Source organism: Salmo salar, chromosome 13, assembly GCF_965601325.2.
Source record: "Salmo salar chromosome 13, fSalSal1, whole genome shotgun sequence".
NCBI classification, from domain to species: Eukaryota; Metazoa; Chordata; class Actinopteri; order Salmoniformes; family Salmonidae; genus Salmo; species Salmo salar.
Window position 1 is genome coordinate 75,034,898 of NC_138303.1, and position 15,284 is coordinate 75,050,181.

The 15,284-nt window shown below is 44.2% G+C and overlaps 1 protein-coding gene across 2 annotated transcripts in view; it reads right to left on the minus strand.

The window, feature by feature from the left end:
- Positions 1-15,284, minus strand: part of hlcs (holocarboxylase synthetase (biotin-(proprionyl-CoA-carboxylase (ATP-hydrolysing)) ligase)) — a 47,067-nt gene that overhangs the window by 26,748 nt on the left and 5,035 nt on the right. For both annotated transcript variants that reach the window (XM_014137273.2, XM_014137272.2), the window contains 3 exons: positions 14,227-15,281; positions 13,826-14,008; positions 2,861-3,144 (listed from right to left, as the gene is read on the minus strand). In XM_014137273.2, coding sequence (XP_013992748.1) covers positions 2,861-3,144; positions 13,826-14,008; positions 14,227-15,281 — 1,522 coding nt within the window. The remainder of the gene's footprint in view (positions 1-2,860; positions 3,145-13,825; positions 14,009-14,226; positions 15,282-15,284) is intronic.

Consider the following 15,284-nt stretch of genomic DNA (forward strand, 5'->3'; position numbering starts at 1 on the left):
ACAACAGTTTTCAGCTGTGCTAACATAATTGCAAAAGGGTTTTCTAATGATAGATTAGCCTTTTAAAATGATAAACTTGGATTATCTAACACAATGTGCCATTGGAACACAGTTTGGGCCTCTGTACGCCTATGTAGATATTCCATTTAAAATATTTAAAAATAAATAAGCTGTTTCCAGCTACAATAGTCATTTACAACATTAATGTCTACACTGTATTTCTGGTCAATTTGATGTTATTTTCATGGACAATTTTTTTTGCTTTTCTTTCATAAACAAGGACATTTCTAAGTGACCCCAAACTTTTGAACAGTAGTATTGTGCTAAATTGTAATTATTTTCACCTATATGGCATATTTATTGCCTACCTCACTACATTTGCACACACTGTACATAGATTTTTCAATTTCTCTTTTCTTTTGTGTTATTGACTGTACGTTTGTTTATGTGCAACTCTGTGTTGTTAATTTTGTTCGCACTGCTTTACTTCATCTTGACCAGGTCGCAGTTGTAAATGAGAACTTGTTCTCAACTGGCCTACCTGGTTAAATAAAACAAATAAAAATACATATCTTTGTATATTATTAGCTTTCGTATATTAATAAGGTTATTACATTCTCAGGATTTTTCTTCCCACTGCTTTAACTAATATATTTGTGAACTAAAATATTGATTAAGAATGTACAAAAAATGTCTAATGGATTGTACAGTTTATCTGGAAATTATACATACTATTGAAAGTGACATGGATAGCCTATGATTAAATAAACTTCAGTTGAGGAAGAGGTGCAAAAAAATAGTTTTAGCCATTTTACTGTATGCTAAAAGATATGCATACAACAATGCCATAATTTTGTTGAACAATAAGTTCAAGTAAAATAAGTCAAACTAAACATTCAAATAGACTCCATCATTTATTTATTTTTTGCTTGAGTAATACATTGGTCAGAACATTTCTTGCCCGCGGCAACTCATTTGGATTTACATTTCCTTGCCAACACTGAGCACTACACCACCATAAAAAAGTATTTACATAGGAATGTGCAGCTAATTGTTGTTTTATGCCAGTTCAATTATAATCATGAATTATTCAGCCTATTTTCACTTCCTGTCTTACTTTGGCTTATAACAGAAAAACAAAAAAAAAATCAGCTTTTTGGATGAATAACAGTTACTGGTTTTGCATTTACTGTGGGTCCTTTACTCTCTCTCCATGCATCAAAAATTGTCCCTCTTGAATGAAATAGTGTATAATAAAGGAAACACTTATTAAATCCACTGTACTGGTGGCCCTCCAAAGAAAACTGAAACTGCTATACTTGAGTAGCTCCTAAACTGCCGTGGATCGGTTGTACGGTATTCCACTAACATCTGCACAAAAACTGACCCCACAGCTAAGAACAGGCCAGCAAACAAATTGAGAAAAGCATGTTGTACAGACTAAATAAAGACCTATTGAGTATGAATGAGAGTCACACATACTTGATACCTATAGTAGTTTCACCATCACCACCAGTCCATATCAGAATGCCAAAATACACTCAATACTGAATAGGCAAACAGTTGCTTATATGGTTAGTGTCAGTTATATTGATATTACCAGGACAGTGTTCATTAGGTCACAGCGTAGAAAAACATTTTGGAACGGAAAAAGAAAATGAGAGTTTCTTATTGAACAAGTAGAGATAATTTCTCCCCGTTTCGGAGCACTTTCTTCCTTTTGGTGCCTAATGAACACAACCTAGGTGTTCCCTTTTGATAGGAGCAAGAGCAGTCCAGATAAACAATGACAATCCTCCCATAGTCATCCTGGGCTGTATCACAACCAGCCGTGATCGAGAGTCCCATAGGGTGGCGCACAATTGGCCCAGCGTCGTCCGGGCTAAGGGATGGTTTGGCCGGGGTAGGCTGTCTTTGTAAAATAAGAATTTGTTCTTAACTGACTTGCCTGGTTAAATAAAAAAGAACTACTTGTGCTTGAGGGAATATAGGCTAAAACAAAGAAAAGGAATCCAACAAGAGGCTTTCATCTAGAATAATCCCACTTAATCAAGACTAACGGGACCATCTGGAAATTAAACCGCCAAAAAATCAGAGGGAGCGAAATCAAAACTCACAACTGGAGAACTGTTTTTTTCACGCGTCCTTGTCTTTCCTCCCTCTTTCGTTACCTTACAACCTTAATGACAACACTGTCAGTTCCAATCAATTCCGCGCAGGTCCAGAATCCATTTTTCAAACTTCATGACAGCTCTAATAGCTTCCACCTGTTCCTGGGATCCGCCTGTTGACTGGCAAGTTCCCAATGAGATGTGGGGATATAGACAAAGACCTGTATTAGGTACAGCCTGCCTCTGCTGCAGTAAGGTCACTCAGCCATTAAATTAGTTCCAGCCCAGCGAAATGCCCCCCCAACTCACAGCATGGTTGGTGGACCAACCAACCACTCACTCTCAATCGAATTTGTTTTCTCGCTCCTTTTATCGGTCTCACGCCGCACTGGTGTCTGACAACTTCACTTTCATTTAGACACCACTACTAAACCCGGAATCACCTCGTGGCGCTACGCTGACAAGGGTATCACAGTGCGTTTGTCATCGTATGTGTCCATGTTACTTTAACAATGACTGTAAACTGAACATCTTCCCCTGAAACCACCCACACCCGATAAAACCCGGATGTTAACTGGAGATATGAGTGCAGCCAACTCAAACTTCTGCTTAAGTCATGCATCGATGTCAATGGAGAGTTCTGTGAAACTTTGAGTTGGACTAATTCTTAGGTTAGGATTTGGCCCTTACTTACAGACTACCCCACTCCCTCCCTGTCGCAGAGCCAGGTGGAGGTAATGTTAACTTACCCCTCTAGTAGGTCCATTGTGGTAGGGGTGACCTGAGTGTAGAGAAGGGTCCGTCCCAGCGTGCGGGTCTCCAGGTGCTGGCTGTAGGTCTGCAGGCTGAACTGCTCCCAGCTCTGGGCCTCTGGGGCGTCCGTGACCAGGGCCAGGGTCCCCTTGGGCAGCAGGGGGGGCCCAGCCTGGAGCTCTGCGCTGGGGACTACTTTGAGGAATGCCTTGGAACACTTGAGCAGCCCTTCTTTGTCCAACTGGGTGTGCAGCCACTTGAGGAAGCTGGCCCTGCGCTCCTGGGGACAGAGGAACACAAGGCCGGTGTGATGAGATACTGAATAAATCCTCTGATTTCATTACCATTCACTTCACTAATTTCAATTAAAAATATTTTTCTTCATATCCTAATGGCTCCCATCCTTCCATGAAAACGTATAAAACAGACAACTATGATGCCATCTTTTTCAATTATATATATTTACAGTATAGAGTTAAAGAGCCAAGCCGAAGTCCAGTCTTAAATAAGATAATCAACGGCTGTTGAGAATCAATTACATGGCTTAATTAGGCGCTGGTTCCAAGAGTAGCGAAACATTCTGTTCCAGTCACTTCTCATCCATCAGAAGGATCAGACACTTTATGACTCCCACCAGAAACCATCTCCTCCGTGTTTTAGATCAATGCGTAACACTAAAAAGGTGTTGCTCAAGAAGTCAGCGGAAGCCCCTTCTCCACAGAGGGATTTGACATGATCCTCATCTAATTTGATGCTGTATACGGATGGTACGCAGAAAGGGAATGCTTCCATTGCGTTTGCCGCAGGCTAGATCAATTGTACTCAGCCAAGAACAGCAAAGTGAATTGTCTGAATTAAAAGTAATCTGTTACTTTGATGAATTTTATCAGACACAGGTTAAAAAAGGTAATTCTTTATAGTAACTACCAGAGACAGTACTAAGTCACAATTTAGCAAGTCCTAAGCAAGTCTCAAGTCTTAACCTTTGAGTCTCGAGTCAAGTCCCAAGTAATAATGGGCAAGTCTCAAGTTAACCTGTTGGGGATAGGGGGCAGTATTTGCACGGCCGGATAAAAAACGTACCCGATTTAATCTGGTTACTACGCCTGCCCAGTAACTAGAATATGCATATCATTGTTTGATTTGGATAGAAAACACCCTAAAGTTTCTAAAACTGTTTGAATGGTGTCTGTGAGTATAACAGAACTCATATGGCAGGCCAAAACCTGAGAAGATTCCAAACAGGAAGCGCCCTCTCTGACCATTTCTTGGCCTTCTTTGTCATCTCTATCCAAAACAAAGGATCTCTGCTGTAACGTGACACGTTCTAAGGCTCCCATAGGCTCTCAGAAGGCGCCAGAACATTGAATGATGACTCTGCAGTTACTGGCTAAAAAACAGTAGCACATTTGGTAAGTGGTTGATCTGAGAACAATGAGACGGGTGCGCGCGTGCACGTGAAGAGTCCATTTTACTTTCTCAGTCTTTGAACGAAAACAACGACTCCCGGTCGGAATATTATCGCTATTTTACGAGACAAATCGCATAAAAATGTATTTTAAACAGCGTTTGACATGCTTCGAAGTACGGTAATGGAATATTTTGAATTTTTTTGTCACGAAACGCGCCGGGCGCGTCACCCTTCGTTACCCTTCGGATAGTGTCTTGAACGCACGAACAAAACGCCGCTATTTGGATATAACTATGGATTATTTGGAACCAAACCAACATTTGTTGTTGAAGTAGAAGTCCTGGGAGTACATTCTGACGAAGAACAGCAAAGGTAATCCAATTTTTCTTATAGTAAATCTGAGTTTGGTGAGTACCAAACTTAGTGGGTGTCAAAATAGCTAGCCTGTGATGGCCGGGCTATCTACTCAGAATATTGCAAAATGTGCTTTCACCGAAAAGCTATTTTAAAAATCGGACACCGCGATTGCATAAAGGAGTTCTGTATCTATAATTCTTAAAATAATTGTTATGTTTTTTGTGAACGTTTATCGTGAGTAATTTAGTAAATTCACCGGAAGTGTTCGGTGGGAATGCTAGTCACATGCTAGTCACATGCTAATGTAAAAAGCTGGGTTTTGATATAAATATGAACTTGATTGAACAAAACATGCATGTATTGTATAACATAATGTCCTAGGAGTGTCATCTGATGAAGATCATCAAAGGTTAGTGCTGCATTTAGCTGTGGTTTTGGTTTTTGTGACATTATATGCTAGCTTGAAAAATGGGTGTCTGATTATTTCTGGCTGGGTACTCTGCTGACATAAGCTAATGTTTTGCTTTCGTTGTAAAGACTTTTTGAAATCGGACAGTGTGGTTAGATTAACGAGAGTCTTGTCTTTAAAATGGTGTAAAATAGTCATATGTTTGAGAAATTGAAGTAATAGCATTTCTAAGGTATTTGAATATCGCACCACGGGATTCCACTGGCTGTTGACTAGGGTGGGACGTTTGAGGTTAAGTCCCAGAGCTCAGGTCAAGTCACAAATGTTGTGTTTTGAGTCTTCAAATCAATGGTTAAGTCAGGGTTCTCCCCAGGATTGTTAAACAAGGTGGTGCTGATGGGTAAGGCAGGGGGAGACAGAGATTTTTGAGCACCTGTAAGTGACATTTCCTTCCATCTAGAGCCTTAAAGGGCCAATCTGTAGTTGCTACATCCATTTTTGGACTTATATGATATGTACCCATTGATCCTTAAAGGATAGAACTTATGCCTCATTAGCTTTGTTAAACTGTCATACCCCTTCAGAACCCCAAATATAAGCTTGTTTTACGCCAATGTTTGTTTACATCTACTTTGTTTACAAACACTATATAGACTAATATCAAAATGATTGTTTTAACCATGTTATTAGGGATGGTCAGTTCTTGCTTCCATAGCTCTGTCTATGAATTTGAGTTTGGTTACATTCCCTCAGCTTTCTATCGTAACAGGAACGGGCAGAACTCTTTGCTTTAACTGCTGATTGTCACTTTAAATCAGGGGTGTCAAACTCATTTTGCCCCAGGGGCAGCATTCTGTCTTCAACGAGGTCCGGAAGGCTACACTGAAAATTGCCTATATTTCTTTGCTGTAATTTGTATAATTTAAAAAAATATATTCCTCTATCCATCGTTTTTGGAACTGTCGATGTGCCTTGACTGTCTAGCTTTCATTTGGGTGAGTAGGCTATTAGCGAGCTGGACACAGTCAAGAAACTGCATGAATGTTCAGTAGGTCCATTATCATTTATACACAGTTTCAAGTTGGTTTTATTCATTTTAATGTGTATATACAAAAATTACAGGCTTAGTGGCACATTCTTTGGTGAGAACTCTTAAGTGTTTTATATTCATTTCAATACAATTTTTTAATTCAGGTTACATTATCTGTTTACCTTACACTAAGCATACTTGTACAGTACATAGGCCTACAAAATAAACTTAACAGATTATTAAAAAAATTGTTTTTGAAGCATTACTAATAGAAAGGGCATCCAAATGACGATTTACAGCTAGTGTTAATAGTACAGTTAAAGTTTGACTGACATTTTGAAATATCCAATTAGAATCAAGTGTTGTTTTCCCCCTGCCCACTACATGCACATTGAGAGGTCAGAATAAACATTCAAGGAAACTCTTGCTAAGAGCACATATTTTCAAGCGACAAGCGTTGAAAATATAGGACAGTGCTCTATTTTTCCCCTTGCCTTTCCGCATCTGCCGGCGCTAGGCAGAACAAAATGTAACAGTTATTTTACATATAACCCAATGCGATTCTCAGCTTTGAGCAACGGAACTGCCACAAATGTAGGTTCACGGTGTAATAACAGAATTTAACAGGATCGGAAGGGGGGAGAGCAGCACCATCAAAGTCTCAAGTCTCTTGATAGTTCCAGTCCAAGTTCAGTCCTGAGTCATTGATGCTCAAGTGAAAGTCAAGTCGCAAAATTTGCAACTCGGGTGGTACTCGAGTCCAAGTCACGTGACTCGAGTCCACATCTCTGGTAGCTACCAATTTAAAGTATATAATGTTGCTATTTAATCATGTTATGATCATTCAAACATTTTACTAATTCTTATTTATTTTCAGCTAAATATAGTTTTTTTAGTATCACATTAAGTATTATTCAAGTATCCAGGTTTTTTTTCCATGTTACTAATACATGAAAAAAATACATGCACATTTCTAGTGGTGTTCTGTAGTTTACTTTTAATTTATTTATATTGCCTTGTAATATAATAACTAGGGGTAGTGAAAATGTACAGCTAATCCTCCAATCCTTCCAATTTGGGGAAAGTTACCAGAATTTTGAGTGAGTGGATTAATAGTCCTTTCTGCCACCCCACACCCACAGAAGATACTCGGTTTAGTAAAGAGGATACGTGGTGCTCCTTTCATCTCCTCAAATTAGGTCATTTTTTTAACCTCTCAAGGCACCATCTGCTACGCAAATGTATGTGTTTGGCACCCCCTTGGCAATGAGAGAGGACAAGGATGACGGCCTAATTAGCCCAAATCCATATTTAGCAAATACAGTGATGGTTAATCAATTAGAGTCGCTGATCTGCATGCCTCAATTATCTGCTTTGTGCCAATCACAAAGGAGAGGGCGGTCACTGGAGACTGGTTGGGCCACTTAACAAGTCTGACATCTCTGGGCTTACAGGGATAAGGAGCAGGGAGCTCAGTAGGTTTCTCTATTGAAAGCACTGCCAGTGTGTCTGCTGTTGTACCTTAAAAACTAGTATAACCTGACTAGTACGAACTGAAAACATCTAAGTAGTATTTAAGACAAAGGAGAAAAAAATTTGGGTGCACAACTCCATTTTGCTCCTCCCTTCCTATAAGCAGAAACAGGAAGTACCCGTTCTAAGGTCTATTCAATGCTGGTCTGACCAATGGGAAAGCATGCTTCAAGATTGTTTTGATCATGCGGACTGGGATATGTTCCGGGTAGCCTCTGAGAATAACATCAACAAATATACAGATACGCTGACTGAGTTCATCAGGAAGTGTATAGAAGATGTTGTACCCACTGTGACTATTAAAACCTACCCAAACCAGAAACCGTGGATAGATGGCAGCATTCGCACAAAACTAAAAGCGCAAACCACTGCATTTAACCATGGCAAGGTGACTGGGAATATGGCCGAATACAAACAGTGTACTTATTCCCTCTGTAAGGCAATCAAACAAGCAAAACGTCAGTACAGAGACAAAGTGGAGTTGCAATTCAACAGCTCAGACACGAGACGCATGTGGCAGGGTCTACAGACATTCACGGACTATAAAGGGAAAACCAGCCATTTCTCGGACACCGACGTCTTGCTTCCGGACAAGCTAAACACTTTGAGGATTAGTGCTATCCCTGTGCTATCCCGCTTTGAGGATAGCACAGTGACAGACACGGCCCACTACCAAGGACTGTGGGCTCTTCTTCTCCGTGGCCGGCACGAGTTGAGACATTTAAGTATGTTAACCCTCGCAAGGCTGACGACCCAGACATCATCCCTAGCCGCGTCTTCAGAGAATTCGCAGACCAGCTGGCTGCAGTGTTTACGGAGATATTCAATGTCTCCCTATCACAGTCTGCTGTCCCCACTTGCTGCAAGATGTCCATCATTGTTACTGTACCCAACAAAGCAAAGGTAACTGAACTAAATGACTAACGCCCCTTAGCACTCACTTCTAGTTAAAGATCATATCACCTCTACCTTAACTGACACCCTAGACCCACTTCAATTTGCTTACCACCCCAATAGATCCACAGACGATGCAATCACCATTACACTGCCCTATCCCATCTGGACAAGAGGAATACCTATGTAAGAATGCTGTTCATTAACTATAGCCCAGTATTCAACACCATAGTACCCTCAAAGCTCATCATTAAGCTCAGGGCCCTGGGTCTGAACAAACCCTGTGCAACTGGGTCCTGGACTTCCTGACGGGTCGCCCCAAGGTGGTGAAGGTAGGAAACAACACCTCCACTCCGCTGATCCTCAACACTGGGGCCCCACAAGGGTGCGTGCTCAGCCCCCTCCTGTACTCACTTATCACCCATGACTGCATGGCCATGCACACCTCCAACTCAATCATCAAGTTTGCAGAGGACACAACAGTAGTACGCCTGATTACCAATAATGACAAGACAGCCTACAGGGAGGTGGTGAGGGCCCTGGCAGAGTGGTGCCAGAAAAATAACCTCTCACTCAACGTCAACAAAACAAAGGAGCTGATCGTTGACTTCAGGAAACAGCAGAGGGAGCACCCCCTCATCCACATCGACGGGACCGCAGTGAAGAAGGTGGAAAGCTTCAAGTTCCTAGGCGTACTCGTCACTGACGGTCTGAAATGGTCCACCCACACAGACTGTGTGGTGAAGAAGGCGCAACAGCGTCTCTTAAACCTCAGGAGGCTTAAGAAATTTGTCTTGGCCCCTAAAACACTCAAACCTTTACAGATGCACAATTGAGAGCATCCTGTTGGGCTGTATCACCGCCTGGTACGGCAACTGCACCGCCCACAACCACAGGGCTCTCCAGAGGTTGTGCGGTCTGCCCAACGCATCACCAGGGGCAAACTACCTGCCCTCCAGGACATCTACAACACCCGATGTCACAGGAAAGCCAAAAAGATCATTAAGGACATCAACCACCAGAGCCACGGCCTGTTCACCCCGCTATCATCCAGAAGGCGAGGTCAGGTGCATCAAAGCTGGGACCAAGGCACTGAAAAACAGCTTCTATCTCAAGACCATCAGACTGTTAAATAGCCATCACTAGCCGGCTTCCACACGGTTACGTAACCCTGCACCTTAGAGGCTGCTGCCCTATATACATAGACATGGAATCACTGGTCACTTTAATAATGGAACACTAGTCACTTCAGTAATGTTAACATACGGCTTTACTCATCTCATATGTATATACTGTATTCTATTCAATGCTACACCGACATTGCTTGATCTAATATTTAAATATTTCTTATTTCGATTATTTTAGATTTGTGTGTATTGTTGTGAACTGTTAGATACTACGGTACTGTTGGAGCTAGGAACACAAGCATTTCGCTGCACCCACAATAACATCTGCTAAATACGTGACCAATAAAATTTGATTTTGATAATTTGTTTGTCAGATTAGAGAAAGCATACCAGGGAAATCAGAGAGGGATGAGAGAGTAAGGACATAGAGAGAGAAGTGAGCAGTAGTGAGCAGTAGAGGGGAAAAGGGAAATAAACGCTCCCTTGATGAATCTGTCTGAGCACCGAGTTCCTCTGAGCAAGCCCATGCCATGTGACGTGCTAGAGCAAAGGAACCTGGGTAATAACGATAACACCAGGGTCTCCACTACCAATTCCAGAGTTTGCATTGCCAGATGCACACAGTCCATCCGCTCTAGCCAAGGTGCACAGAATACACTCTATAGAGTTCATTCTATTTCTGTGGTACACTATCTAATCCCCTCCAATTCCTCAAAGCACCTTCCATTTTCCAAGAACAATCTGGAAGCGATCCTGCATGCCCTCGCTTTCATCATCCTGGTGTATATTTTAACAAAGTTGCTGGGACAGTGGGGTGAAGAAGTCACAGCCCAGTCCAAACAGTCATAATTAAACTACATTTTGGGCCTTTTCGGGAAACACTTTTCCATTGTCGGGCAGAAGGAGGCCAACTATGGCCAAGTGTATGGATAAATAAGTAACTTAACTTGTCAGAGTCGTTCAAGTGGGCCCATAAGATGTGATTTGCCAAGCGGAGGGCAACGGGTTTGTGACATCTCTCCTGTCCAGGGTATATTGAGGTCTTTATTTGGCATTATGAGATAATGCATTTGTTTTGGGGCTCACAAATCGTGGGCAAAGTGAATTTTATTTTGAGGTACAACTGTACTGGGGTATTACATTCTTTGATTTATTTTCAGTAAGTGTACACTTTGATAAAGAATACTCAAGAACGTTAATCAAAGTGACTGAATTATTTCCTTTTTGCTAAGACGAATCACCACAACAAACAGTATGAAATACCAGACAGATGGTGTTGTAGTACTCATAAAGGGCAAAATAGAGATTTTCTGCCACCTAGTGGAGAGTTATTTCACCACAGGTGCATAGGAAAACTTCTGCTGTCATTTGTATCCCCAGCCAAGAGGGTACAGCAGACTAGAGTAACATAACACCTGGGCTGCAGTCTTAAGACCCAGGCTGAAATAACGACATTTTCACAATCTTTTCACAACTCAGGTGCTGCATTGCACTTCTCCCTGTCTGACAGACCTACTCTAGACTCTATAGCCCTTATGGGTTTAACTAGATTACACATAACTGCTAAGGCTGAAGCCTCCAGAAACAGCCTGGCTGTCTGTGGCACGGAGGTATATAGAAATGGAGACAGCATCCAACACGTCCAACCGTAGTTTTCAACGTAATGTTAATATCTTCGGCTGTGAGCGATAGAGAAAATAAAATAATCGGCCTCAGCAACAATCATTTGAATAATTCAATGGATGTTTTGTGCACAAAGGTGATGACTAAAGTGTCTTATTAGGAATTTTCTAATCTGACTTCTCTATGTGGCCGTCTATGGAAATTGTCTTTCTTGGCAGGCGTCAGTTAAACTGCAGTACCAAAGCAAGACTGTAGTTGCAGTCGAAACCATGCTTCTAGACCGGAACCCTGGCCTCTTGGTGTGTGGTCCTGAGGCGTTTCACTTCCTGCTCTCAGAGGCCTGTTAGGCCAATCAGTGGCGAGAGCCTGGAATAACCCTCTGAGATCCCTCTGAAGTGGGTGAGTAAACGGTCAGTGATCCATCTCAAACACTGATTAACTCCCAGAGCTAATTCCCCACATACCACAGCAGAGCACAGCACTTTGCTGGGGGGCCATTTCGAATGTCAATGAAAAAGTCAGGGGCCTCATCATCAAACACAATGGAGTAATAGCCTCAGCCTGCCAGTCAGCAAGTTGACTGGGAGTAATAGCATCAGCCTGCAAGGCCGCAAGTCGACTGGGAGTAATAGCATCAGCCTGCCATTCAGCAAGTTGACTGGGAGTAATAGCATCAGCCTGCAAGGCCGCAAGTCGACTGGGAGTAATAGCATCAGCCTGCAAGGCCGCAAGTCGACTGGGAGTAATAGCCTCAGCCTGCCAGGCCTCAAGTTGACTGGGAGTAATAGCATTAATAGCCTCAGCCTGCCAGGCCGCAAGTCGACTGGGAGTAATAGCCTCAGCCTGCCAGGCCGCAAGTTGACTGGGAGTAATAGCCTCAGCCTGCCAGGCCGCAAGTTGACTGGGAGTAATAGCATCAGCCTGCCAGTCAGCAAGTTGACTGGGAGTAATACCATCAGCCTGCGAGGCAGCAAGTCGACTGGGAGTAATAGCTTCAGCCTGCCAGGCCGCAAATTGGCTGGGAGTAATAGCCTCAGCCTGCCAGTCAGCAAGTTGACTGGGAGTAATAGCATTAATAGCATCAGCCTGCAAGGCCGCAAGTCGACTGGGAGTAATAGCATTAATAGCCTCAGCCTGCCAGGCAGCAAGTCGACTGGGAGTAATAGCCTCAGCCTGCCAGGCAGCAAGTTGACTGGGAGTAATAGCATTAATAGCATCAGCCTGCCAGGCCGCAAGTCGACTGGGAGTAATAGCATTAATAGCCTCAGCCTGCCAGGCAGCAAGTTGACTGGGAGTAATAGCATTAATAGCCTCAGCCTGCCAGCCAGCAAGTTGACTGGGAGTAATAGCATTAATAGCCTCAGCCTGCCAGGCAGCAAGTTGACTGGGAGTAATAGCATTAATAGCATCAGCCTGCAAGGCCGCAAGTCGACTGGGAGTAATAGCATTAATAGCCTCAGCCTGCCAGGCAGCAAGTCGACTGGGAGTAATAGCCTCAGCCTGCCAGGCAGCAAGTTGACTGGGAGTAATAGCATTAATAGCCTCAGCCTGCCAGGCAGCAAGTTGACTGGGAGTAATAGCATTAATAGCATCAGCCTGCCAGCCAGCAAGTTGACTGGGAGTAATAGCCTCAGCCTGCCAGGCAGCAAGTTGACTGGGAGTAATAGCATGAATAGCCTCAGCCTGCTAGTCAGCGACTGGGTGCACACAGACTGGTGGCACTTTTTGAACTGTCACCACTGACATCACATAGAGAAACTGCATTGTGCACTGAGCAATAAGGTGTGTGTGAGAGAGACTGTGCGCTACCTCTTACGTCCATGTCAGGCCTTTTCTTGGCCACACACAATCCCCCCCCACACCAGACCATAATTACCTGGGTAAATGTTTATTGTGGCAGCCCTAGTCCAGACACGCCCCAGACGGGTCTGAACATGTGGAAACCATTTTGTTTCTTAATACATGCAAATACATGTCCAATATATGCAACAGGCTTAGAGCAGGTTTATGTGTCCAGAGGGCCAGTCAAAATAAGTGAGGGCAGGGCTCCACAAGAACACAAACAGTAGAACTAGAACAGACCTTGAATCAGCAGTCAGCCTCACGGCATATCTAGTTGAGAGACTGATGAGCTAACATTGTTAAAGCAGTAGGATATTTTTTTTATCCAACTGGAGGACAGGAGTAATGTGAGAACTCTAATAACAGACAAGAGTGTTGAAGGTTTCCATACCCAGTTGTCTGGATATTGTGGGGCAGGCTAGCCAGCCATGTTCACACCACAGGCCAATGTAGAAATATAGAATTTGTTACTGATCAAATGTAGGGTGGGGAAGCCTAGGTCACGTTTAGTCAGGTGCATACACTATACGCAACACACTGACCGATGCAGATAGAAATACCATGAATAGAGCAGTCATGACTCCTTACTCTGTCAGAAGCATGTCTGTTCTACACAATAGATTTCTGAATAAATATCTGAACATTCCAAAAACCTTGTGCATACTGAACACGGCCCTGGCTGGGAGAGGCCTTAGCTTTAACGGATAGGTAGCAGGGGAAGAGTCAGGTACGTACCTCAGAGGTGGCGAGGAGGTAGACAGGGCTGGCCGGCGGGGCCTGACACTGCTCACAGCTCAGGCCCAGGGAGGTGATGATCTCCGTCAGGACCTCGTAGCGCCGCGCATTGCTCATCTTCAGCTCGTCAAAACCCTGAGACGACACAATATCTTCAGAGTTGGGGGCCGTCTCCAGGTGCACCTGAGGTCAGTGGTGAGAGGGCAAAGGTCAGCTGAAAGGTTAAGTGGTTGTAAAATGCACATTCATCTAAATGAATGAATACTGTATATTATTTGCTAAATAAGTTAGTTAACATGAACAGCAGCAATACTTTCCATTTATAGAGCATTTTATTTACAAATCTAGTGGTTTACATGTGAAATGACATCTTTGACTGATCGAGACAGTGGAGTGCAAACCTGACACAGCACAGCCTCCCCTCGGTCCTCTCCACGCGTCACCCTGACGATGACCATGTCCTTGTCTCCACCATCTCCGTCCAACTTCAGCTCCCCCCAGACTTCCGTCTCTCCAGGGTCCCCACCACTCTGCGGCTCCCTGACAAACACACTCCCACTGGCAAGCACGCTCAGATCCAGCTCTGTGGTATCAGCCTTGGTGAAGCTTAGCCTGCAGATCTGGCTCCTCCTGCTGTTCCTGGGCACCAGGGCCAGCCCCGTGGGGCAGAGGGTGGAGGAGAGCCCCAGGACCCTGCCACCCTGCTCTAGGTATGCAAGGAAACGGGCCTGGAGCTGGGGGGTAAGGGGTTCGTCTGAGGCCAGCACTAGCAGGATTGCACTCTCCAGCCAGGGTTCACTGAGGGCTTGCTGGGGCCTTAGGGGGTACACCGTGTAGCTGTCCATGTCGATGCACTCGCCCAGCAGCGAACGCACCCTCTGGAACCTCTCCTGGCAGCCACCCGTGAACACCAGCACGTTGGGGGGCTTCCCGGTAACGTTGACCCGCCGGCTTTGACCAACAAAGCTCTCTGCCTCGTCCTCCTCAAACTCGTCCAGAGTCTCGTCCCCGCTGTCCGTGCACGTGGCGTAGTCGTCGGGAAGGTCAGGGATGTTGTCGACCGAGGCGTACTTGACGGAAAGGATGGTACTGTTCTCCAGCTCCAGGCACTCGTGGCAGCTGGAGAGGTGGAGGTGGCGGCCGTGGCCCTCCATGTGCTGGTGGTTGATGCCAAGTGAGTTGTCCCCGCTGTCCACCCCAGGGCTGACTCCTCGTAGGGGCTCGGAGCCTCGTCTTTCCACTAAAGCCCTCTGGATCTCTGGCGGTTGGAGCAGGCTGCACTTCCTATTTTGTGTTAGCTGGAGGTCGCCTCTCACTGAGAGTACCTCCCACTCGCAGGGAGAAGGCTCAGAGAGGATGATCTCAGTCTGTTTTTTGAGGTTGAGGGAAGAGATGTGCTTTTCCGACTTTCCCTTCTCCAGAAGTTCTTTGAATGCAGATTCTCGGAGCAGGACAGCTG